Below are 25862 nucleotides of genomic sequence, written 5' to 3'. Positions count from 1 at the left end.
TGAGGAAGAAAAAGTCCCATTAAACTTGTACTATCCGATTTGCATAAAGCCAAACTTGTGCTGATGAAAAAAACTGTAGCGGCAAGCTACTAGATTAATTTGCCGTGTAATTTACGTTCGAGAATTTCAGTATGAGCAGCGCGCATTATATCTAGAAATTTCTAGACTCACGTTGAGGGCACATCGACCTACCTATGACTGCAGGAACATTTCCGGATCTAGCAGGCGCGTCACGCAACGGTTGATTCTAAAAACTCAGCTTACAATAACCCACAGACTCTACACAGGGTCGCGGGACTTGCGCGCTCGTAACGTCCGCCGTTGAGAACCGAATATCATCTCACTGGAGCATCAAGACGAACATCAATTTCTAGTCTAGTTTAGTCGAATTACCGACTTAATCGCCACAACCAAACTCCACCGCCGTTCAAATCCACTTCTATTGTGTTGAAAATTGCCCTGGTGAATTCACCATCGATTACTGCACCACCGCTGTGTCGAGCATCGGTCCGGAAGAGTTCAACATTCAGTCTCCGCCCACCGCGAATCGAGATTTTTACATCCCACCATGATGAGACCATCTTGTATCCCATTGCGATGCACATCGATATGACAACACTGACTACCAATAAAGACACGGTGATTCCTACCACATCTTTCATTCATCTCTACCTACCATCACCCACAGAACTATACCTTGGAAAAAAAAAACTATCAAAATTAACCATTACCTATCCCTTCTGCAAAGCTAATAAATAACAAGCTTGTGGAAGGTAAATTATCAAGTTACATAAACATAAAACCAAAAATAGTATTTTATCCATTAAATTCATTCATTCAAGACTCGATTACCAGATCTCCAGAGGACTAAGGACAAAGCTGGAAAAAATTAGGAAAATGCCCCGATTATTTCACACAGTGTCATTGTTCTTACGGAAACTTTGCTAGAACCATTAAATAACTCAACAGAGCTCGGTCTACCCTTTAGTTCAGTCTACCGGCTCGGAGAAATATCAACATCAATTCCAAATCCATAGGTGGAGATTTTACAGCAGTCTGTAAGAAAATGTCTTCAAAAGTTCTCAACTTCAGTTAATCGTGATTTGTTGTTAAAAAGGCTTCATAAATTTGGATTTGAAAGGTATTTTATCATGTGGTTTAATATTCATTTAAGAAACAGGCAATTGGTGTTAAATGTTATTGTTGTTGTTGTATGTTGGCTTTACTTCATATGAATTCGTGGTTCCAACGGTGTTCCGCAAGAAATTCGGGACCAATATTTATTTTTGCTATTTGTGAATATTGTTCTTACTATTTTTAATGACGTCCATGTTTTAATGTTTGCTAATAATAAGAAAATATAAAAAGCCGTAGGAAATATTAATGACTGTATAAAATTGTGGAAAAACTTATAAAACTTTTTGTTTAGTACCAAGAAAAACTAAATATAATGAAATTAATGTGTTATAATGAGATTTCACTGAAAAATCTATTATTCCACCAGCTAATTTAGCTAATTTGGCCAAATTTTAGCCAATTTTCAAAGTAAAGGCGTATGCTGGTTAAAGTGTAGCTAATTTGAAGAAATTTTAAATTTTTGTCTGTAAATTAACTAAGTTTTTGTAACTGGATAGTTCTCACGTAAGTGAGAACATCTGTAAAACCAAGTATAAATAAATCTCTCTACAAACATTAATATAAACAAAATAATATCAGTTGGGAGATTTTTTTATCGTGGTTTTTTGTTTATTTTACACAAATTCTGTTATGTATTGAATTCCCTGCTTTTTAATAGTTATAAAAAATCCTAAAATTTCAAATAAAACATGAAAGTGAACTTTAATTTAAATTTGTCAAAAAGTGTTATTTTTAGACGCAATTCCTGATTTATCGTTAAATGAGAATTGTAATATCATGACATTTGTATTTTTCCATTTCAGTTCCATCATCGGGACAGATGTACAATTAGAATATTACACATCTGCTCTGATGATGAACACTGCAAATCTGTCCGAAACATTGACTAAAGAAGGAGGTAGCGCAACACGGCATAATAACCCAAACACCAATCACTATAATACTTTTGGCCGTGAAAATCTCAAATCATACCTGAAAAATCAAACTATTTCAAGCATTTGTAAAATTGATATTTTATTTTTATAAAACCTACCGACTTGAGATAAAATAATAAATATAGTTACATTTATTGACTTTTGACCACAGTCATCAGTTTATATGTTTTCTTATCAATATTTGGAGTTACGATTTTTTTAATGAGCGCGTGCGAATTCAAAACTAAGAGTATGAAAATCTCTTGCGCTCAACGTGTTTTATGGTAAATATTAATATGTGGTTATGATTACTCCACATAATACAGGGCTAATGACTTTAATCGAGGTAAATTATTTGATTGTACGCTTTCATCAAAAACCAAACATCATTAACAATATTGAAATAACATCAAATAAAGTTTTGAAAATGTTTGGTTTTGTTTTAAAAATATGCAGTCAATTAAAAAATATTCAAAAAAAGTTTAGAACGAATTAAAAATACCTTTTTAAGATTGATTAATTTTAGAAGGTCTAGCACGGACGATCGATAAACCCTATGTCAATACGATATTGACTCGTGATCTATGGTCAGTTAGCAATATTCCCTAGGACGGTCAACGATTGATAATAAATTCGGAAAAGCATCCATAATCTCTTTGGCTGCCAGTTAAATTTGAGTGATTGTTGAAATACGCAACTTTTTTTTAAAAATATTGTTTTTATACGAAATTACGGGTTTAATGGAGGCAGATTAATGAAGCTCCTTGGAATGAAAGACTTCATTTGTACGATCAATTAAATCCGTTCGAACTTGGAGAGACGAAATACTTGCTTTGTATATCTCGTATTATGACTAAAGATCTCTTCGACCAATTCTTAGTTGTAAATAAAGACCTCATCAATAAAGACCTTACTAATTAACTGTTAAATGCCAAAAAGTAAATACGGACTGCCATTGTATATTTGGATTAGTATTTCAATTCAACATTCTCGTTTTATTAATATTTCGAATTGTTACTAAATACTTTAGTGTTGCCAGTATATATCAATAACTTTACAATATCGGATCGATAAACAAAACAATTGACGTATTTGTAGCGATTTAGTTAGTACGGTCGGATATTAGTTAATAATGTTAGCATTAATACGCCAATGAAAGCGTAATGCAAATCGATATACGCTCTGGTGGCTGGGAAATTAACTTACCGCAGACGGCTACTAAAAAGTAAAAAATACAAATAAATTGACAATGTCAAATTTTAATATAAATTGACATTTTGCATGTACTTTTGGACACTAAAAAGGAAGTTAATTAGTTCATGAGGTCTTAAGTTATGACTAACAACTTTTGTTCCTCCAACTTGGAACGGAATCAATTGATCGCGTTTCGATCGTCCATAGATCGTGTATATAATTTCTTTCAACTCAAGGGCTTTGTTAGGTCATCTCCAATTAGCCAGTTATTTTGCATAACGAACAAAATTATCCAAAAAGTCGTGCATATTGACAGCTTATCCGTCGCCTTGGAGGCCTCGCTAAAACTAGCGGCTTTTGTCTTAGAATCATATTTTGACAGTGCTCGCGAACATCGCTTACTGACCATAGGTGACGGATTTCGTCAATATCGTATTGATATAGGGCTTTATCGATTTCACCGTGCCAGACCCACAGAACGGGTGTCGCAAGGGCCCATGGAAAGTTTTAATCGTGATTATCAACTAAATTTATTAATTATTAAAACCCAGGACCCTCGTCTTGCCGGGACGCGGCTCTAGTAACTGAGCTAATGGGACAATAACTTCTTAGGACATATTTAACTGTATCATACATCAAATAAAAACTACCAAGATTATCTTCATTTTTTCATCGCACATTTGGTGCATTGCATCATCGTACATTGCGTCCCAGCAAGACGAGGGTCCTTTGTTCAAGTTCTAGATGTGACCGTATAATTTTCTGATTTTTCTGTGTCAAATTTTCGTTTTGTCGCTAGTATTGTCTTCAATAATTAAATATTACAATTCGAGGTTTTACTCTTTCAGTTATTTAAAAAAAAATCATTTTACAAGCAATAATTATTAGCCTGAAACACTCATCTTCATTGAAAAATCTCCTGATAAAAGATACATGACGCCAACGGGACTTGAACCCGTGTCCTTTCGTAACAAGCAGTAATTGTTGAATGAAACACTAGTATATATTGAATTATTTCGTGGATAAGAGATAAGCCGCCATAGCTCAGTGGTCAGAGCTGTCGACCGGGAATCGAAACGAATCGTCATCAGTAACGAAATAAAACAATCTTTTTTGGTGCAGTAAATACAACGGGAAAGTCAGTTAACTATTTCAGCGCTAAGCGTTGTTTGCTAAAGCAAAAACTTGACCAGTCAGTGGCTGGGTTGACGAAAGCGTTGGGTTCCCACCCAGGCGTTGTGAATTCAATTCATATGCTCGCTAAATGGTCCATCATAGCACAAGCAACGATGGAAAGAAAATTGTAGCTTGCGACGGTATATATAGAGTCCAGAAACTTGCAAGCGGGAAACTGGTGAGTCTACGTCACATTTTCGATTTGAGCTTTCGTTTTCGAGTAAAAGTTCAGTTTCCTTTGTCCCTGCCTGGCGCAGGTGGTGCTTTTATTTTCAACTTTATATCGCTTAGTTTTCTGCACCGTTCACTGCGCAATCCCTGACAGCGGAGTGATAGCGGAGTAAGGGAAGGTCCCCTTCGACTCTGATCTCCAGATCTCTTTTGGTCCCGCCGGCAGTAGTGAGTTAATTCGTCCTTAGTCCTAGTTACAAGTCTCTTCTTCACTATCGCACCATATTCATAGTGGTCACGTCTGGTCACTGTGTTGCCGGAGAAGTTTTTCACCTTCCCATCTCACTGCTCACTGTTTATAGTCGGGACTGCCTGTGGTGCGCCAGAAACTAAGGATGTTCTTGTTTTGTTTGCTGCCATGGGAAATATTTAAATTTGCTTTTCCTTTCTTAATTTTTCCCTTTAATATACTTCTTTAAAAATGTTGTCTCTTTACCAGCTTCGAAGAACGAATTGCCTTAGATGAGAACACATAAACATTTTTAGTGCATATATAGTGTTCGTGTTGGGACAGTTGGGGGCTTTTAGAATCAGTTAATAGAGGTTTCATTTGATGTGATAACCGATAGTGCGACCCATCTGGTCCTTAAAACGGTTCGGGAAAGTGGTGGGTGGTTTTTCTTTCTTATTGACGCTTTGGTCGATTAGTAGGAATTTAAAATGTGAAAAAAGTGAAAGTGAAAGTGAAGTGTCTCCAGGTTCCTCAATAAGGTTTATAGGTTTATTCACCACCTCCTCAACGAGGAACATCACTATCAACAAGGATGAATATTGTCATCAACGACCATTTTTTTGCATTTCCTAAGACGTTTTTGTGCTTTTACTCTCCCCAGCATCAACTATCAAGAAATGAAGAGTGCTTATGTATCTTTTAGTGGGTTCCTAATCTTATTGAGTAGTTGCTTGCCCCATTGGGGTTTGAACCGTCTACGAGCAATTTAAGCTGCCCCATTCGGGCTAACCATTCTCATTCTCCTATTCGTTCCAGTCCTGCGATTTGACTCACTGCAGCAGTTTTTTTTTTTTTTTTTTTTTTTTTTTTTTTTATTAATATCAATAGCAAAATTTGTACATTATGTACGTTTAAAGTATAATATAAGTATATTTTTTGTATTTTTTTCACAGTCCTCCTCACTAGGGTTTCCTGTTCTGAGGCGGCCTGTAGTTTTTCTTAAATTTTTGTATTTAGTTTTGAATTGTCTTTACATTGTCTTCATAATGTTTGTAAGTTGATTATTACTTTGATCTCTAAGCCATGTTTTGACTTTTGTTTTAAATATACTCATTTCGTTTATTTTTTTGGTTTCATTTGGTAGAAAGTAATTTTATAGTTGATAATATTTAGTTGAAAGCAATGTTTACATTTTATATCTATTCTGACACATACATATTATTTAGTAATTAGGTATGTTCTTAAAAGTAATTTTTTTATGGATTTGAAATAATGGAAATTCATCTTCTGTTTTAACAAATTTTGGACTTACCTGACTCAAGTGTTTGATTCACTTCATTATGATATCTTCCAAGGGAATTACCAATGACTAAATTATAATCAGATTACCGAGTAATTTAACGAAAATAAAAATTGATCAATAAGAAGGTAATTTAAAAAAACACTTTAAATTGACACGAAAGGAAAAAAGGCAATAAAATCTCACCAAAAATATTGGGTGGGTAGAGCTTTTATCAGGGATTATAAGAAAACTATCGTATTCGAATAACGTTAAATAGGATGTAGAACCGCAGATGTTAATTTAAACCATCTTATAAAGTGAAAATATCTTTCGAATTCCTAAAGTTTTCGCTAACATCATCCCAGAACATATCTGTTTATCCGGAAACCGCATCAAATAGCTTATAACATATTTTAGATATTCAAATTATTCTTCTGCAAATACGACAGATAATTAATATTATCAAACGATTTTTCATGAATTTTCGTTGTATTAACATAAATCTCCCTCTGATCAAAATTCTGATTCCCCTGAATTATTGCATTATGTTACTATATGAAGGTGAGGTATTTAACAAGGGTTGTAATTCAAAAGCCGATGCGTTACGAGCACGACTGTCAGTAGAATGGATCGAGTTCAATTACCGCAGTGGTAAGCTATTTAAGCCCATTTAAAATGAGTTACGATTATTGAAAAGGTGTGCACTCTGTATACTAAATCATTGGGTTTATGGCTTCAGTTTGAAAGCAAGAAGGAGTTAACTGTCATTACGGTAATTTTGATCAAGTTTTAAATATAATTTTTTAACTAGAGTATTTTCATTTGCTAAAAATATAATTTGAACAATATTGTCATTTGACAAATAATTATTCGCCTGAAATAAGCAACAATTATTCGCCTGAAATATCAATACAAATTGAAAATATCTCCCGAGTAAAAATAAATATCGCCAACGGGAATTGAACCCGTACCTTCTGATGTCCGGTCAGGTGCTCTGAACCACTGAGCTATGTCGGCTTATTTCCAAACCGCCAAATAATTCAATATGTACTAGTACCTCAATCAACAATTACTGCTTATTATATTTTTTGCACCTTGTAAACAACCAACTTTATTTTGTAGGAAAGGCTTTGTTAGTGCTAAATTTACCACTAGATGGCGTTGAGACATATTATATCTACATTTGTTGGTGAAATATTTGTACTTGTCAAATTAAAAAAAATAATAATATTTGATAACAATATCAAAAAAAAACTGTAAATTCCACTCAAAGTGAATATATTTTTAAATCAACAAATGTTGTACCTACATAATTTATCTAATTTGTTACGTCTTATCTTGTTTTTTTTTTAATATTGGCCAAATAAATATTAAAAAAAAGTTCTCAATTTTAAAATGTCTCTCCACGACGTAGCCCCACATTTGCCTTCATTGCACCAAAGAGCAGATACTTTCCAAATGTGAAAACAAAGAACAAATCCCAATTTGCAACAATTCCACCAAACATAGCATCGACCGAATCAAATGTGTTTACCGACAAAAAATGGTTTTCACTGCTAAACAGCGCATTGACTATGAGTAAATATGGCAATTTTAATTTCCCATAACTCAAAAACGGATGATTTTATGTGTAATGCATTATATTAAAAAAATGTATAGTCGAATATTTACATTACTCTACAGGAGATTGTAATTAAATTTGTTCTGACAAAGGATTTACCGTATTTCACGTATTTTCATGTCAATATTGGAAGTATAGAAAAAATATGGATGACTTAATAATATCATTAAAAACATTTAATTATTTCCCGGACTGCATTGTGTTAACAGAAACTAATTCTGCCGGTGAATTGAATTATAATACTTTTAGTATGTGACAAAAACAATAAAATTTTACAAAAACCCTCGTATTGGTATATTTGTATCAAACAATATAGTTAGTAATATTAATATATTTAATATTGAATTTGAAGACGTAAATAAATATTATAACATTATTGCCATTTAGATTACACATACATCAATAGTGCCACAATTTATAGATGAATTAAAAAACATATAAATATATTATAATTTAGTTGGAAATATGAATTTACATATTGCAAACAACTACTCTATTAAGGGAAAGATAATTATTTCAACATGTTAGCGGAACTCAATAATTTATCTTGCCTAAATTATTCTAATAATAGAAACGTTCGAGGTCAACGACTTTCACGTTTAGACCATATCTTTACAAATATTTCTGATTTTCTGAGCTGTCATTCACAAAACTATCAGGTTAAACTTAAATTGCCAGTTATCAGTCAAAAATACAAAGTTTATCTAGTAATAAATCCTTTCATCCCAAATTTAAGTGACCAAATTTAACACTACTCCCTCTCTCAATTGAGTTGCGCTTCCTACTTCTTTAGCAAACTTTACAGCGTCTACCACCAGGTGTCATAGAAAATGTCCAATCAATGGGTTTCTAAAATTTATTATTTTTAATGACATATTTATTATGAAATATCTTATAATCTGTATTTTCAATACATAACTTCACGTTGTTTGTGTAAAAAAAAAAACAAAAAGATCTACTCAATTATCAATATCAATTATTTCAAAACTATATTTTTTGTCTTTATGCTGTTCCGCAGTTGGGATACCGACGACACATTTAAATGTAAATAAGATTAACATAAAATTAAAAAAAAAAAAAAAAAACAGTTTCAAACCACTAATTAGACTCTTGTGAGATATTCACACTATCAATTGTATAAAAGGAAGATTACTAATTTTTAAAAAGGCGTTCTTGATTAGTATTAATCTCAAGTGACCTTCCAGGTAAGTATTGTACTGTATATTTTCTCCATAAATAGTTAAGTAATAACATAGATCGCTGTAGAAATTTATTATATGTTTGTACAGCGCCCTTGGGGTGATTTTGCACAAAAACGGCGCTATACAAGTCATCCAATTATTATTATTATTATTATTATTACCAGAATGGTAACAGAACTCTGCTTTTAGGGGAAAACATTCGTCTTCGTTTAATTTGCTTGTATGGCGGTTATACTATCATTGTTACTTTGAGGATATGGTAAGGAGACAAATGAAAGATGTTTATGCATCCGAGCAGTGGTTTTATTGAGGTAATCGATGTACTGAGTCCAAATAGAGTAGTCAGAGTAGTCACAGTTGTTGCTGACGATGAATGACGATGTTACCATGGTTGATGATGTCCATCACGATAAGATGCATGTAGGTCACATCACTGTGGGATGTAAATCCGTAGTCCATGAACACGGCGATGAAGTCCGTGTCTCGAAACTGCGTCGATGGGATGCATATAGGTGGTGTTCATCACTGGTAAAGACGTTGATTTGAAGACGAAAGATGTCACAAGGCTAAGGCGCAGTTGTTATCCCGCGGAGCTGATGATTAGTTAAAACCTCGGTAACCCATGGCGACACGGAGAGGTACGAGTGAGGTGAACGGCGCGGGTGCGAGGGGCAGATCGGCAGCCCGTAGTCAGTTCGTCTTTATAAGCCTAACTATCTTCAGAGGATTTATAGAAACAGTGAAAAAAACAGTTTGTGTGTGTGGAACTGAGATACAGATCGAAAAATGTAACCTTTACCAACGAATCAATTATCTAATTAATAAAGTAATTATTTGGTTACATTATGAAGAGTTAGCTTAAAAGAGTGAGAATAATTCAGAACTGAGGTGTGAGGCCTATATCGTTATGTAGCAGTTATACTTGGATAAAAAAACTACAAAGCAAACTAAATATTCTAAGTAGGTATATGGCAAAGTATAGTCTACAATACTCTACACATGAAATTATAAAATTAAATGTGCCAAATCATATGTTGAAAAGTGTTTCTTTTAATAATAATAATAATAATAATAATAATTGGATAATTTGTAGAGCGCCGTTTTTGTGAAAAATCACCTCAAGGGCGCTGGTGATTCTAATAGTACAGTCCACGACTTTCGTACTAGAAGCTACAAAGATTTTAGGTTTCCTAAGACAAATTTATCTGCAACACAAAACAATATTATTATAAATGTTTCAAAATATTCAATGAACTCTCTTTAAAATTTAAGGTAGTCCAAATATTAGTAGGTAAGCAGTAGAATATTGTCAAAGTATATTACACTTTTTATATCTACAGGACACAGGAGGTCTCGTGGAAAACTATTTACCATCTTTGGGGTTGCTGTGTGGAGGGTGAGGGGTGGATAGGAATCCGGTGTCAGTTTGTCTAGGAATGACGGACGTATGAATCCATCCATCCTACTGCGGTGCAAGGCAATGGGTCGCGGGAGTCCGGCTGAAGAGGTCAAAGAGTCTCCATCATCCGGCCTCCCCAGATCCAGCTCTGCTGCATCCGCCACTAAGTCTTGGACAAACTCTACCCTATATAACAGGACACCTCCTAATTAGTTATTGTATAGGTTGAGGAGTTGCTAAAGAAGATTCATAATGTCCCTGTGCGCTCCACACGCTCTTACGTTCTAATCCAAAGTGCATCATCAATGCAAAAAAATACTACAGCAACATGATATTTTAAGTCCATATTTTCGATTGCGTGCTAAATAAACAAACGAATCATGAAATAACGTTTTTCTGATTTGTCGTGAGTAACTTTTCCTAAGCTTTCCTTTGTTTGTAAATATTTTGTTGGTCAAAGATGTACTTAAGTGGTGGTTTCATTATTTGATTTCATATTTGTATGTAGGCATAAATAAATAATATACACTAAAAATGATTTAATAGGCATAGACAAACAAAATGTAAAAAGATATTGTGAGACGCAAATGCGGATGAAATAATTATTCAGAGATCTCCAGCAAAGCATGCACCAATAACAGCACGATCATCAAGGAAAGTCAATTATTCTGATACAAATCTGGTGAAGCATCTGAAAGAGTATTCATTTGGTTCCGTATTCTGGAATCAATTTATTATTTTATTGATTCAATTATCAATTTGTTTCATTTGCCTGCGTTTTTAATAAATCCTAGCCATAGAATGATGAAGAGGCCTCCTGACATAAATTTAAAAGTATCAATGTTATAGTTACCATTACGTCTTGTTTCGTTTGCCTGCATTCTTAATAAATCCTAGCCATAGAATGATGGAAGAGGCCTACTGACATGAATTTAAAAGTATCAATGCTATAATTGCCATTACGACTTGTTTCGTTTGCCTGCATTCTTAATAAATCCTAGCCAAAGAATGATGAAGAGGCCTTCTGACATAAATTAAAAAGTATCAATGCTATAGTTGCCATTACGACTTGTTTCGTTTGCCTGCATTCTTAATAAATCCTAGCCATAGAATGATGAAGAGGCCTCCTGACATTAATTTAAAAGCCTCAATGCTATAGTTGCCATTACGACTTGTTTCGTTTGCCTGCGTTTTTAATTAATCCTAGCCATAGAATGATGGAAGAGGCCTTCTGACATAAATTGAAAAGTATCAATGCTTTAGTTGCCATTACGACTTGTTTCGTTTGCCTGCATTCTTAATAAATCCTAGCCATAGAATGATGAAGAGGCCTTCTGACATAAATTTAAAAGTATCAATGCTATAGTTACCATTACGACTTGTTTCGTTTGCCTACATTCTTAATAAATCCTAGCCAAAGAATGATGAAGAGGCCTTCTGACATAAATTTAAAAGTATCAATGCTATAGTTGCCATTACCAACTGTTTCGTTTGCCTGCATTCTTAATAAATCCTAGCCATAGAATGATGGAAGAGGCCTACTGACATGAATTTAAAAGTATCAATGCTATAATTGCCATTACGACTTGTTTCGTTTGCCTGCATTCTTAATAAATCCTAGCCAAAGAATGATGAAGAGGCCTTCTGACATAAATTAAAAAGTATCAATGCTATAGTTGCCATTACGACTTGTTTCGTTTGCCTGCATTCTTAATAAATCCTAGCCATAGAATGATGAAGAGGCCTCCTGACATTAATTTAAAAGCCTCAATGCTATAGTTGCCATTACGACTTGTTTCGTTTGCCTGCGTTTTTAATTAATCCTAGCCATAGAATGATGGAAGAGGCCTTCTGACATAAATTTAAAAGTATCAATGCTATAGTTACCATTACGACTTGTTTCGTTTGCCTGCATTCTTAATAAATCGTAGCCAAAGAATGATGAAGAGGCCTTCTGACATAAATTGAAAAGTATCAATGCTATAGTTGCCATTACGACTTGTTTCGTTTGCCTGCATTCTTAATAAATCCTAGCCATAGAATGATGAAGAGGCCTTCTGACATAAATTTTAAAGTATCAATGCTATAGTTACCATTACGACTTGTTTCGTTTGCCTGCATTCTTAATAAATCCTAGCCAAAGAATGATGAAGAGGCCTTCTGACATAAATTTAAAAGTATCAATGCTATAGTTGCCATTACGACTTGTTTCGTTTGCCTGCATTCTTAATAAATCCTAGCCATAGAATGATGAAGAGGCCTCCTGACATTAATTTAAAAGCCTCAATGCTATAGTTGCCATTACGACTTGTTTCGTTTGCCTGCGTTTTTAATTAATCCTAGCCATTGAATGAGAAAGAAGCTTACTGAAATAAATTTAAAAGCATCAATGCTATAGTTGCCATTACAACGTTGTTTTTTGGACCAAAAGCACAGAATTCCAAATAATTCTGCAGGCACAAGTTTTCTTGCAGTGAAAATTCCGAGTGGGTACTTGTCTGCGACAAAAAAACTTTTCGTCATCCTTGTACAAATCCTGAAAGACTCGTTTTCCACCCCTAATACCCTTACATTCCCTTACTTGATGTTCAAACTTCAGGCACCGGATATTGTCATCCGAGCTTTGTTTTACTCGGAAAAATTTTTCACTTGTGCGTTCTGTTCAGTCGGTGGTTGAAGTTCTGAACACATCAAAATAAATAACTAATACGTCGTGTTAATTATAAATCATTTATTTGTATTTACGCCCTAGTAAATACAAATAAACTTGGGCTTTTACGTGATTTAATTGATAAATTAACAGAACATCTGTAATATAAGAAATTGTTTTTTTTAACCATTGTTTATAACTTTTATGAACGAAATTGTGAATATTTCAATGTATCCAATGTAAAAACCCCCTTAGGTTAATATTAATTGTTGAACATTCATTTTTTCTAAGATGATAATTTTATTCGTAAGTAATATTTTTTGAAGATATATAATCATATTTTCGGTCATAAAAATTACAATTGTTTGGGTCTTGAAAAATGTACAAGGATCTTTACTTTCACTGAGCCCCGCTAATCGTATAAGGATCTTTACTTTCACTGACCCCCGCTAATCGTATAAGCCAGTGTCAGCGAAACAATAATTGATGCTCATGCGAACCTTGGCAGAGTATTGTTTCATGGTGTTTTCAAACAAACGAAATATTGAATTCCGTAAGTCTAAACATAAACTTAAGGGTGCACAGTTTACACCCGCGCTGTGCAAGCGGGTTCCCTACAGATCATCGGACCATCCAACCATTTGGCGGAGTAAAAAGGTACTATCCTATACTATAGTCCAATACGGCTACCATCTTGACAAGATTGACAACGCAGGTAACATAAAAAAAATAACAGACGAGCGAAATGCAAAGCGCCCTAGTTAAAACGGAAATTTGCTACACATGCTCATGATTTGTGCAGCATTTTGTTATACATTTAAGGCACTGCACATTTTTCTTCCATCTTTCAAGGCTCTATCTTACTCACTTTAAATAATTTATGACATCTACAACTCAAAATTTAGGCAAACAGATTGCACCTATATCAGCTCACCAGTCAATAAAATTTAAAAAAAAACAATATGTAAATACAATAAGCGTGATGATTTGTTAAAATGAAATACATATAGTTCCGGTTACGAAAAAAAAACAATTTATGATTATTTTGTGAAATCGCTAGCCAATTTTTGTTGGAAAAAATGTTACCAAGCACAAGGCCAATGTTACCAATTAATTAACGATTCAAAAGATTTCAAATTTAATTTTCTTCTTCTGTGGTAGTCATACCTATTCAAATTCTGTTATTGTCAAAGAACTTTGCAACGACCGACCCATAATGAAATAATAACAGAACTTACACAATTTATTCCCGGGTTACGAATAACCTGACAATATTTGAAAATCTCCTACTACCACCACAGTAAACAGAAAATGTTCCTTGAGTTGAGATGGTGGACTTAGCCAGCCGAGGAATTGAACACACTACGCCTTGGTGGAACCCAAATGTGATGTCAACTCAGCCACCAACCGGTCTTAGAATTTGAACTGTACTAGAATTTCATCTTTGAAAATTGATGAAATATTCATATTCTGTTAATCAACCTGTCATTAATCGTGTTGGAAATCAACGACAACTTACAATGTAACATTTCGTATTAAAATTTCCGATTACAATCGTGTTTCGTCGAGTTTGGTTTAATAATTTTAGATTATTCACCATCGAAAATTTACCGCTGGCATATATTATTAATAAATTAAATACAGGTAGATAATTTAACATATTACACGGGACCGTACTCATAAATAGCTTAGGAAATACTGCGCATTGCATTTAATTGGAAATGCCATTTTTAATCTGGTATTGAATTATTTAGATTCTTTATTTTTCAGGAAATGAAAAACAAATTTCACAACACAGTTGCAAGGTACAGGGATTTAATAACATTTTATATTCCTCAATGTGATTTGTCATTAAGTCAAAATAGATTGAGGTGAAAAAGGTAGGTAATATTAATCTAATAAGATCATAACGTGTGATTGTTGTTAGAACTCGTAGTTTTAGAAAGGCAATGTAATGTAGGTATATTGACTTAATGGGTATGTTCATTTTAGAATGAATGCGACAATTCCATTGTAAATAACTTAGATATAAGATTAATATTCCCACCATTTTTAATTTAAACTTTTTTTTTTCTTCATTCGTAAAATATATTTGTATACAGTTTTTTCTCATGATTTTCGACTACCACACTAGATACATGTCCGTATTATGGTAGTCGAAATTTGTATGTATTATAATTATATAAATGTAATACATGTTCATTAGCACAATAGAATATTTATTTCCCACATCTGAAATGTAAAATCCCAAATTAACATCTAACAGCCTGGTATTTCATAATAACAATGTCCTTCTAGGATTAAAAATTATTTCTCTGTAATATGTTTAAGTGTCGGTTCGTTTTACTTTTAAGTAACCTTTCTGAAAACCTTGAATTTATATTTGTTTGTTTAAAATATCCCAAACTTTATCCAAAGACCAACTTTAGTGCCCTCTGAGTGTACTAATTGCAAGATGCCGCTAACCTTTAGTAAAATAAGGGCTTGCAAATTGCAAAATTCAATTCTAATATGTTGTAAACATTCCTATTGTTCATGTCACGTCCATTTAAAATTGATGTTTTAGACTAAGAAAAGATGTATTCCACACGCCAACTAATACGTGAGAGAAAAAGGCCTTAGAAAGGTCAACTTTTTTATTGTTGTTTTTGTATTTTAATTTAGAAGGCAGATTCCCCGAGTATGGAGAAATATACTGTACAGTCGATGAGATCTTTCGCTTTTCCACCCTGTTTTAAGTAACAAGAAAGTTTATTTTTCGCAATAACTTTATCGAGTAAAGCCTCAAATTGTAATATTTAAATATTGAAGACAATATTAGTGATTTCTAAACGAAAATCTGAAACAGAAAAATCAGAAAAGGAAACGGTCACGGTCAACGGTTTTTTAACAAGAAAGTTTCCCTTTTCAAGGCTAACAAGCATTTATGTAGGAGCTCCGCGGTGCAGTGTCTCGAAGAAAATTTCCGATGAGTCGATGACGTGTTACTCGTATCTCCACATGTCTAGAAGATTGAAGTCTGCGTAATTTTATGATGGCGTATCTTCTAGTTGTTTGTGATGATTCACCGCGCAGTTGGAGAACTGAGAATCTGCAGTAGGGCTGCGACAAGTAGTCCTTTGGGGACACGGCATTATTAATATTTTATTCATAATTAAGTTATATTATATGTAAGTAGATGGTTCCATGATAACTCAAACAGTGAAAATTCAACACACTTTTAAAAAGTGATATAAAGTCGTTAGAAACGATGAATTTTTTTTTAACCTAACCTAACCTAACCTAACCTAACCTACTTAACCCAGTTAAAAATGTTTTTGTTTCATAACTTTCCATGAATTTATATAAATTTTTAAAAATGTGATGAATTATCCTTGTGATGATTTATCCGGTCACCGTGCGTCCTATGAATTATTTATTTTGCTAGTTTTTTTATAACTGGGCAATACCCAAAAATGTATTTTATTAAATGAGACATGAAGCGAAAATAAAGGTTCCAGTTATTTACCTCCAACTCTTCTAAAGCTGTAACTCAATTTGGTAGGCGGGAATGGGTACCGCCGCCCTGGGAACCATTTATTGGATGACCAACACCTCTGCCACAGGTCACCCCAAGTGGTTCGCTACGTTTGGTGACTTAGCAGGGGTGCCCGGGTTCATGGGCTAGGGTTTGCCCGGGTCTTGGTGGCGGGTGCGTCGGCCCACCTTCTGCGTGGCGGGCCGGTTGGGAGATGCTGGTTGAGGGAGACCCTTTACAACCGGTTACCGCTGTCCGGGCCGCTCGATAGTACAGGGGCCCGACCCTCAGGCTCACGACTAAGGGTGGGCTGCCCCATCAGCGAGTGAAAAAAACCCCGACACTGCTGTTGTGCCGGTTCGTGACCAAAAGGGACCCAGCAGCAGCGTTTGGGGCGCATTGGATGCCCTCTCCAGCCAGACTCCCAGCCTATCGCCTAGCACCGCAGTGGGTGGGCTGGAACCAAACGCTCATCACTCCTGGACAGCCTGAACCCCAGATTCCTACCCACCCTTCATACCTTTCCTTTCCAGACCTTTCCTTTCACCTCCTACCCTACAAAAAAAAAAAATTAAAAAAAAAAAAAAAAAAAAAAAAAAAAAAAAAAAAAAAAAAAATCATGAACATACAACACAACAATTTTAACATCATTTCAGCGGCGAGTAGCAGGCGTCCCCGGTGCGGGCCAAAACTGTTGGTAAATTTTGCCAACATTCGCGGCCTGCACACAAATTTAAATTCCGTCCATCACCATCTTTTGTCCCAACGTCCCAACCTTCTTTTCCTATCCGAAACTCAGATAGCCGAGCCGCCAGACTCCTCCTATCTGGACTGCCCGGGCTTTACCCTCGCAAGCAAATTCCGACTGAAAGGAGGAGTCTGCCTCTATAGTCGAGCTGACGTCAACTGTGTGCGACTATTGAGTCTGGAAAACTCCAGATTCGACGTAATGTGGGTGCGCGTCAATCTTGCCAGTACGACAAGTTTCTACGCATGTCTATACCGCTCACCGAACCATAGCGAATCAGACACTTCCGAGCTCTTCAAACATTTGAGCGATACTATTGATGATCTCTTGCCCTGCTACCCTTCGGCCGAGTTTGTTGTTCTGGGGGACTTCAACGTTCATAACGAACCATGGTTGAAGTTCTCAGGCCCAACGGACTCGGCTGGCCGACAGGCGGAATCCTTTGCCATTTGCTACGGATTAGAGCAATTGGTTCAGGAGCCTACAAGAGTTCCTGATGTCCAGACTCACCGCTCCAATCTGTTAGACCTATTCTTAACTACTGTGCCACACGGTTATAAGATTGACGTCACAGCGCCTCTGGGATCATCTGACCACTGCCTAGTGACGACATCAATCCCCGTTAGCCTCAGACCAACCAATGAGAGGCTGAGGAGAAAAGTGTGGCACTATAGGTCAGCAGATTGGTTCGGTATGCGGGCCCATTTCAATGCTTTTCCATGGTCAGCTGTTTGTTTTCGGACTTCGGACCCTTCAAGATGTGCCCAGGAGATTGGTGAAGTCATCAAATCGGCGATGGATGGCTTCATACAATCGACTACTAAAGAAACTGGTGTGGGCTCAAAGCCGTGGTTCAGTCGACAATGCTCCGAAGCAGTTCGACGAAAAAACGCGGCTTACCGAGCCTACAACACATCTCGAACGTCCGAAAGCAGATCAGCATACAACAAATCGGCAAAGGAATGCAAGAGAATCATCAATAGGTCAAAATTCGAACACGACCTGCAGATCAGCAAAAAGCTGGCTGCCTGCCCGCATGGCAGCAGAGCATTCTGGTCGCTTGCGGGCTCAATAGGTCGAAATTTTTGCAAACCCAGTTTGCCACCTCTTACCAGACATGACGGCTCACTAGCAAACACCGCCACCGAAAAGGCTAACTTATTAGGGAAAATGTTTGCGGAAAACTCGACCCTCGACGACGGGGGTGCTGTTCCGCCGTCGGTTCCTCACTGCGGCTTCTATATGAAAAAGCTGAGGATCCGGCATCGGGATGTACTCCACGTTGTACGGGGGCTCGATGTTAACAAAGCTAGTGGACCTGATGGAATACCTGCCCTGGTATTGCAGAGGTGTGCTGCGGAAATAGTTCCAGTTTTGACAAAGCTCTTCAAAATGTCCCTGAAGTGTGGCACTGTGCCCTCTGGTTGGAAAAAAGCGGTAATTCACCCTATTCCCAAGAAAGGTGACCGCTCCAACCCGGCCAACTACCGCCCCATAGCGATCACATCAGTTCTGTCCAAAGTGATGGAACGTGTGATCAACGACAAACTGCTCACATACCTCGAGAAGAACAAAATTATCAACGACCGTCAATACGGATTCCGGCGGAACGGCTCGTGCGGTGATCTTCTCGCGTATGTGACGCATGTTTGGGGGCGGTGCCTGGAACGTCACGGTGAGACCCAAACGGTCGCACTAGACATATCCAAGGCCTTTGACCGGGTCTGGCACCGAGAACTTGTCAACAAATTGCATTCTTACGGACTTCCCGCATCCCTGTGTACGTGGATTGCTGACTTTTTAAGGAATAGGTCGATTCAGGCGGTTGCTGACGGTTTCACCTCTTCCTCGCACTCCATAAATGCTGGCGTCCCACAGGGATCGGTTCTGTCTCCGACTTTGTTTTTGTTGCACATCAATGACCTTTTGACATGTGCACCGATTCATTGTTACGCGGATGACAGTACAGTTCATGATAGCTTTTTGTTTGACAAGCCCCCAAAGGGCACACAAACTCCAACGGCTCGGAGGGCTTTGAAGCAGAGAATGGACGGTTATCTCGAGAGTATTTCCTCCTGGGGTAAAAATAATCTCGTCGAATTTAATGTTTCAAAGACCCAATCCTGTCTGATTACGTCTAAAAGGGATCCAAATGATAATCTAGTCTCCTTCAACGGAAGCAATCTTCCGAACAGGCCTTCCATTGATATGCTTGGTGTAACTATAAGTGACCAGCTCAGGTACGGGGGCTCCATCGAAGCCAGAGTAAAGTTGGCCTCTCAGAAGCTGGGCGTACTGTACAGGGCCCGCAGATACTTTAATAGTACACAACTGCTCACCCTGTACAAATCGCAAGTGCGCCCTACTGTCGAATTTGGCAGCCATCTCTGGTCTGGAGCCCCAAAATACCTGAAAAAAACTCTTGACTCTGTGCAGAAACGGGCGGTCCGTTTGATAGATTCCCCAATCTTAACAAACGGACTGCAATCTTTAGAGCACAGGCGTCAGGTAGGTATGCTGTCCTTGTTCTATCGGTATTACAATGGAAGATGCTCTGAGGAACTAGCGTCATTGATCCCTTCGGCACCGGTGCGTAGTCGGGATACACGCCAAATGCGCGCCCAACATTTGTACACAGTTGACACTTGTCACATGAGAACGGGTCGCTTCTACGATTCGTTCTTAAGTTCAACAGCTCGGCTGTGGAACGAACTGCCAGCCTCTGTGTTTCCTCCCTCCTACAACATGGGACTCTTCAAGACCCATGTTCACTCCTTCCTCTCCACAAAAAGACCCTCCACACAGCATCCCCAAAGATGACATAGGCCCTGAGGGAAATTATTTTCTTCAGGGCCTCCTGTGTGGAGTAAATATAAAAAAAAAAAAAAACTAAAACTACTGAATCTAGTCTCCACCACTTATCGCATTTTATTAGTGGAACATGTTTCGACAGTATAATTGGTCGTATTAGCGCCTCTAATTTTAAAGCTCTGTGGCAATACCATAATGGTAATACGATTTGAAAGAAACAATTGCTCGCGAAATGTTTATGGGAAAGTGACTAAAGATATTCTATATTCTATTATCTTCGAAAAATGCATACGATATTTTCTTGACTCTAGTAAACTGATGTTTTGTTGTTTAGTTAAATTTCGAATAGGACCATATAATAAAAACATGTATATACCATCATATTTGGATATTTCCATCATTTTCTTAATTGATTCATTTTTTGTGTACCTTAAATGATCAGAAAATCGTTCTCACAGTGTTAGCTCAATCTGTACACATAACATCCCAATATAAGGTTTATATGGCAAAAAAATGATTGCCCTTGCATTATTATTTCACAAAACATAATATGCTATCAAACTTCAGGGAAAAAATAACGAGCGAATATCAGCGGCAATTTTTCTCATATGTGCATGATGAAAAGTTGTGAAAAACCGGGTAACATCTGGGTGTAACGATTCAATCCATCATTTTGTATAGGAGCAATTTGTTACCTTCTGGCAACATTAAAATAATCCACATAGATTTTATCGGTTGAACCTCGTTCTAAGTGTAGGTAAAAGCGCTTTTTTGGATGAATCTGTGTGTTATATTGTTGGCAATGTAACATAAAGCAAATGTGGATAAATTTAGATACATTTTGTAAAACAAAGTTTTGCCACAAAACAGTCGAACAGAAATGACATAAGCATTAGTAAAACATTTTGCTACCGTTTCTTTTTCAGTACTTTTTTTGTCCGGTATTCGGAGAGTTATTTTTAACGTTCACCCAAAATTCAAGAAGTTTTGTAGAAATGAGCTAACGTACAACCAATTCATCTCCTGACGGCCGGCATAGTCCAGTGGTAACGCATTGGACTGCCATTCCGAAGGTCGCGGGTTCGAACCCGACGTGCGCAAATAAATTTTATTTGATTTATTTGAGTTATTTCACAATTAATTAATTAAAATAATACATAGTATATTTGCGGCACGTTCCAGAGTGGAAGATACTACCAGTATCGCCCTGGTGTAAGACCACCATTCAGAATTGAAACGTTGCTCCAAATGGCTTTAGCCGTGTTTAGTGACTAGATCTGAATAGCCAGGTACTTCCCCACCTTCCTCTTTCCCTTCCCCACTTACCTTCAGCCTCACAACATCCCCCAATTGGGGATGCCATGGTCTCACTGGCTCCAGACGGGAGCAGTTGGGACTCTTGTGAGGTATTCACTATAAAAAATAAAAAAAAATCTCCGGGGTATAATATTTACACTTGCTGGCACCTTCACTGGCCTTCACTAGCTCAAGTGCTATAGAAGAAACGAACACAAATTGTGGTGGATGGTGCTTAAATGGTGAACCGACAGTTAAACCTCTGGACAGTTGATTTCTCTGCCAGTTAATTTCTAGGACACTCGAATCCCTAAATAATTATTTCTGCTTTACCTCCTCATTAGTAAATTCAGTATAAAGAGAGGATAAACGGCCGAATAACTATGTAATAGTCGATATAATATATCTGCAGGCGTATTGGATAGAAATGAGCTATACAAATATGTTATGGTAACAATAATGCCGTGTACCAAAAGGGGTATCCTCTATTTTTTTCTGGAAAATCATAAACTCGGATATCGTATTAAAATTAAAATCCAATTTTCTTTATACTTTCAATAATATTAAAAAGGAATATATTTTAGACTACATGGAATTCACAAAATATTTCTTCTATTGTTATACATTTTGCTTATATTGACTTTCTTGTTGTATTCACTAAAATTTACGTTATTACAAAAATCTTTTTAAAAATATATCAGTTCAAAGAAGAAAACGTAATCGTCAAAGTGGATATAAAATATGCTAAAACAACATTTGCATTTCTCTCAACCCCAGCCGAAATCACAGACTTATCGCTAAAATAAATTTTTGTTTTTCAATCTATCTATCTAATATTGAAGTTATCTTAAACTTTTATGTAATTCTAAAGGTTATTGGCTTCAACATAGTAAATAATGTTTTTAGTATAAGGCAATAGGTTAGGTACCTGCCCTATTTGCCTTATAAATGAATTCCATTTTCTAAAAAAAAACAAAGAGGCTCTTTTTCAACAGTGTATAGAACATTTTAGCAGGTTATATAAATAATATTATTAGCACGCAGCAAATCATATCTGATTTCACAATAAGTACTGTTATTATGACATCATCGTGAAAGGAATGTAAAAAAGTATCTCGTTCGACTTAACTTTTTATTTTTTTACGTTCCTTATTTTTCTGTATATTTTCAAAAAACTAATTGTTTGACGTTCATTTAATGGTTCGGCAATTGGACATTTTCTCCCAATTAGTAGCTACATATTTTTATGCATTCCGTTCCGTTACCTTTACGTTCGGCTTATTCCAGTTTCCACCAATACCAGATTACTAGTTCGGAAATTCTATTAATAACTAAAATAATATTTTTTACCTACTCCCCATTGCCCAGAATACTAATGGACGGTAATTATTATGTCAACTCAATGCTTAGAATACTAATGAAGGGTAATAATTTTGCAAATTCAATGCCCAGAATACTAATGGAGGGTAATAATTATGCCGAGTTGATGCCCAGAATACTAATGAGAGTAATAATTATGTCGAGTCAATGCCCAGAATACTAATGAGGGGTCATAATTATGCCGAGTCAATGGACGCCTTCAAGGGCATTTCAGTTATTTATTTAAAAAAATAATTGAACAGTCAAGAATTTTATTTCATTTTATTAAATCGTCCTTTGTAAAAACCCCTGTAAAAGAATCCAGTACAAATTGTGCTGGATGGTATTTGTAGTGTATGGAGTATTATCGTGCCTTTATTGTAGAGTGTCGGTTAATATGCAATAATACTCTTAGGTGATCAATGTACTACAAGGAACAAGCCCAACAGAATTCAGGTCCAAACCAAAAATTAACCTTTTTAGGCTCATACCCTTAAACTAAATAAACCTTCCTGAGAGTAGCATTCTTGCATTGCCTACAATACATATCAATCTGCCTCATCCCAAAGGACAAATCATATTTGGGAAGATAAATTCTAATCACATGCTTTTACTTTTCTACCGCCCAACATAAGAGTTACTTTTTCTCTCCTAAGCACGCAAATTAAAGAACATAAATATATATTAATAAAATAAATACCAAAATTAATAATTTATTACTAATCGACAAACCGGTGGACGTAATCTGTTAGCCGTAAGTTGATAATAGTTTGTCTAATCTATGGCTAGTAATAGGATAGATCATTGTAGAAATAGGTTACATATTTACAAACTGATGAGAAATGGAAATCAATTTATTACGCCAATCTTTAAAACAACTCAAATGCAAAACCATTATATTTACCAAGCCATAAAAAACTACAATAATCTCCCTTCCGAATTGCGCTGTATTACGAACCAACAAGAACAAATAAATAAAATCAAACTTTTTTTCCAAAAAAACTTATATTAAAAAAAATATTTATATATATATATATATATATATATATATATATTATATTTATATCTTACACATAACATTGAATCTAAGTAAGAATCGTGGCTCCCTTATCAGGCACAAGAGCTCCTCTTTTCTGATAAGGTATACATGACTAACTATGTACCTAAATATGATATATTGAAAAATATGTATGTATTAATGTAACTATGATCTATATTAAAATAATAAAAAAAAAAAAAAAAAATTGTACAGCGCTCTTGAGGAGAATTTTTCACAAAAATGGCGCTAAACAAATCATCCAATATTATTAGTATTATTAACTGCGCATTGTTTCAATTGTATACTTGGAAAATTTAAAAACCGTTGCCAATGTGAAAACATTGATTTTTATTACTTGGGAATAATTGTTGACGGTCAATTTGAACGGGGTAAACAAGTGACTAAAATATGTTACCAGCTAAGAACTATAGCGAATAATTTCTATAAATTAAAATTATATATTATTTAAATATCATATTGCCCCGTAGTACCTACACTTTAGCTTATTTAATATTTTTCTTGGGTGGAATCTATCCTAAACTAAATAAACTTCCCCCTGTTAACGAGATAATTTCAATTAGATAGGTATTAATTAACATCAATAAATATGTATTATATATTTAACCTAAGTCAAAAAAAAAAAATTATAAAAATATATTAACATTTTAAAATAGGTACTCTACAATAGGTAAAAAAAACATGAGAAAATAGAAATTGAAAAAAATATCACTCCTAATATATACAGACATACAACCAATGTACACTTATTGTTTTGCTCGAAGGGTCTACTTACAAAGGGGACTTGGTGAAACAAGAAGATTCCAACCCTATCATTACCCTATCTTACATGTTTTTCCATTCTCAAAGATACATTCCGCGATGTTTTGGCAGGGTATTGGCACATTGCAAGTCAATCCATGGGAACTTGCCAACTATGCCTCAATACAAGGACAATCCCATTAAAACTGTGGTTTTAACATTTCCTCCATTTTTCCAAAAAAACAAATTTCCTTACTTTTTCGAATGTATGTTCAGATGAAAAATGAATGTTCTTTCACATTTTTTAAATTCACCTGTTTGACTCACCAGATTGTGATGCTACCTATGATCAAGAAGTTGCGACTTCAGATCATATATTTTAATTCACCTACTTGACTCACCAGATTGTGAGGCGATTGATTGTGTGTTGCGATGAGGAATACGATTTATTTTTAAAAGGTTCAGAATGAGTACAGATGCGTAGATTAATTTCTTCACAAATTATTAAATTTAAATGCAAAAAATTATGCCTAGTTGAATTTCACTTGATAATTTTTTTTTACTAACGTTTCCATCTTGTTTTAATTACAACCATTGCGAAAGCCATTTGATAGACTCTGACCTTATGGTTCCAGCAAAAAATACTTGAAACCAGTTATTTTTAAAGTATCTTTTCCAAGAACGGTACGCCTAATATCATTTTAATAATAAATCTCAATTTTATCTTCATCGCTGAGAGAAAATAAATAAACAATGAAATTTTTCTACCGAGAAATAAATTGAATTGGAATAATTTTTTCAATGAAATTTGCAATAAATCAAGCGGAATGAAATAAATCCTCCCTCAATTTAATATTCATTAGTCTTCTCCCGATAGACACACAGACGCAGATGCTGGATTTATAATATTCTGGGAGGAGTCCCTTTGTTACTTGCAGCTTGCAATAAACAACCGAACTGGCCTCATTATTGTCTTGCTTAACCCTAGAATACTAAACATATTTTTTAGCCCATTAATGCTAAACTTCGCCTGTGAGGCGACTTTTATAAAAAAAAACCATATTTTACTTAAAAAAAATACAACATATTAAAACAAAAACAAAAACACTTTTATTACATATTGGGTAACAAAAAAAAAATAACACAATTCATTTTTTAAATACATTAAATATATTAAAAGCTTATTTTAAGATCATATATTTTGTTTCGTGGTATACAGAGATCTTTTACAAAAAAAAAAAAATCAAAAAAATTCACAATTGGAAATAAAAAAAAAACTTCTGGGTCTTATAGACCTGAGATGTACTAAGTCTATAAAAATATATTTCACAGCTTACAACTTAAAAATATTCATT

At 35.4% G+C, this 25862-nt stretch overlaps 1 protein-coding gene across 1 annotated transcript in view; it reads right to left on the bottom strand.

The window, feature by feature from the left end:
• Window positions 1-9280: 9280 nt before the first annotated feature.
• LOC149425627 (uncharacterized) overlaps window positions 9281-25862 on the bottom strand; it is a 181023-nt gene continuing 164441 nt past the window's right edge. The window contains exon 7 of the mRNA XM_089645923.1: window positions 9281-9418. Within this exon, the coding sequence (XP_089502049.1) occupies window positions 9281-9418 (138 nt within the window). The remainder of the gene's footprint in view (window positions 9419-25862) is intronic.

Source organism: Hesperophylax consimilis, chromosome 2 (assembly GCF_061612785.1).
Source record: "Hesperophylax consimilis isolate HC1 chromosome 2, BYU_Hcon_1.0, whole genome shotgun sequence".
Lineage (NCBI taxonomy): Eukaryota > Metazoa > Arthropoda > Insecta > Trichoptera > Limnephilidae > Hesperophylax > Hesperophylax consimilis.
This window is presented reverse-complemented; position numbering and strand designations above follow the sequence as displayed.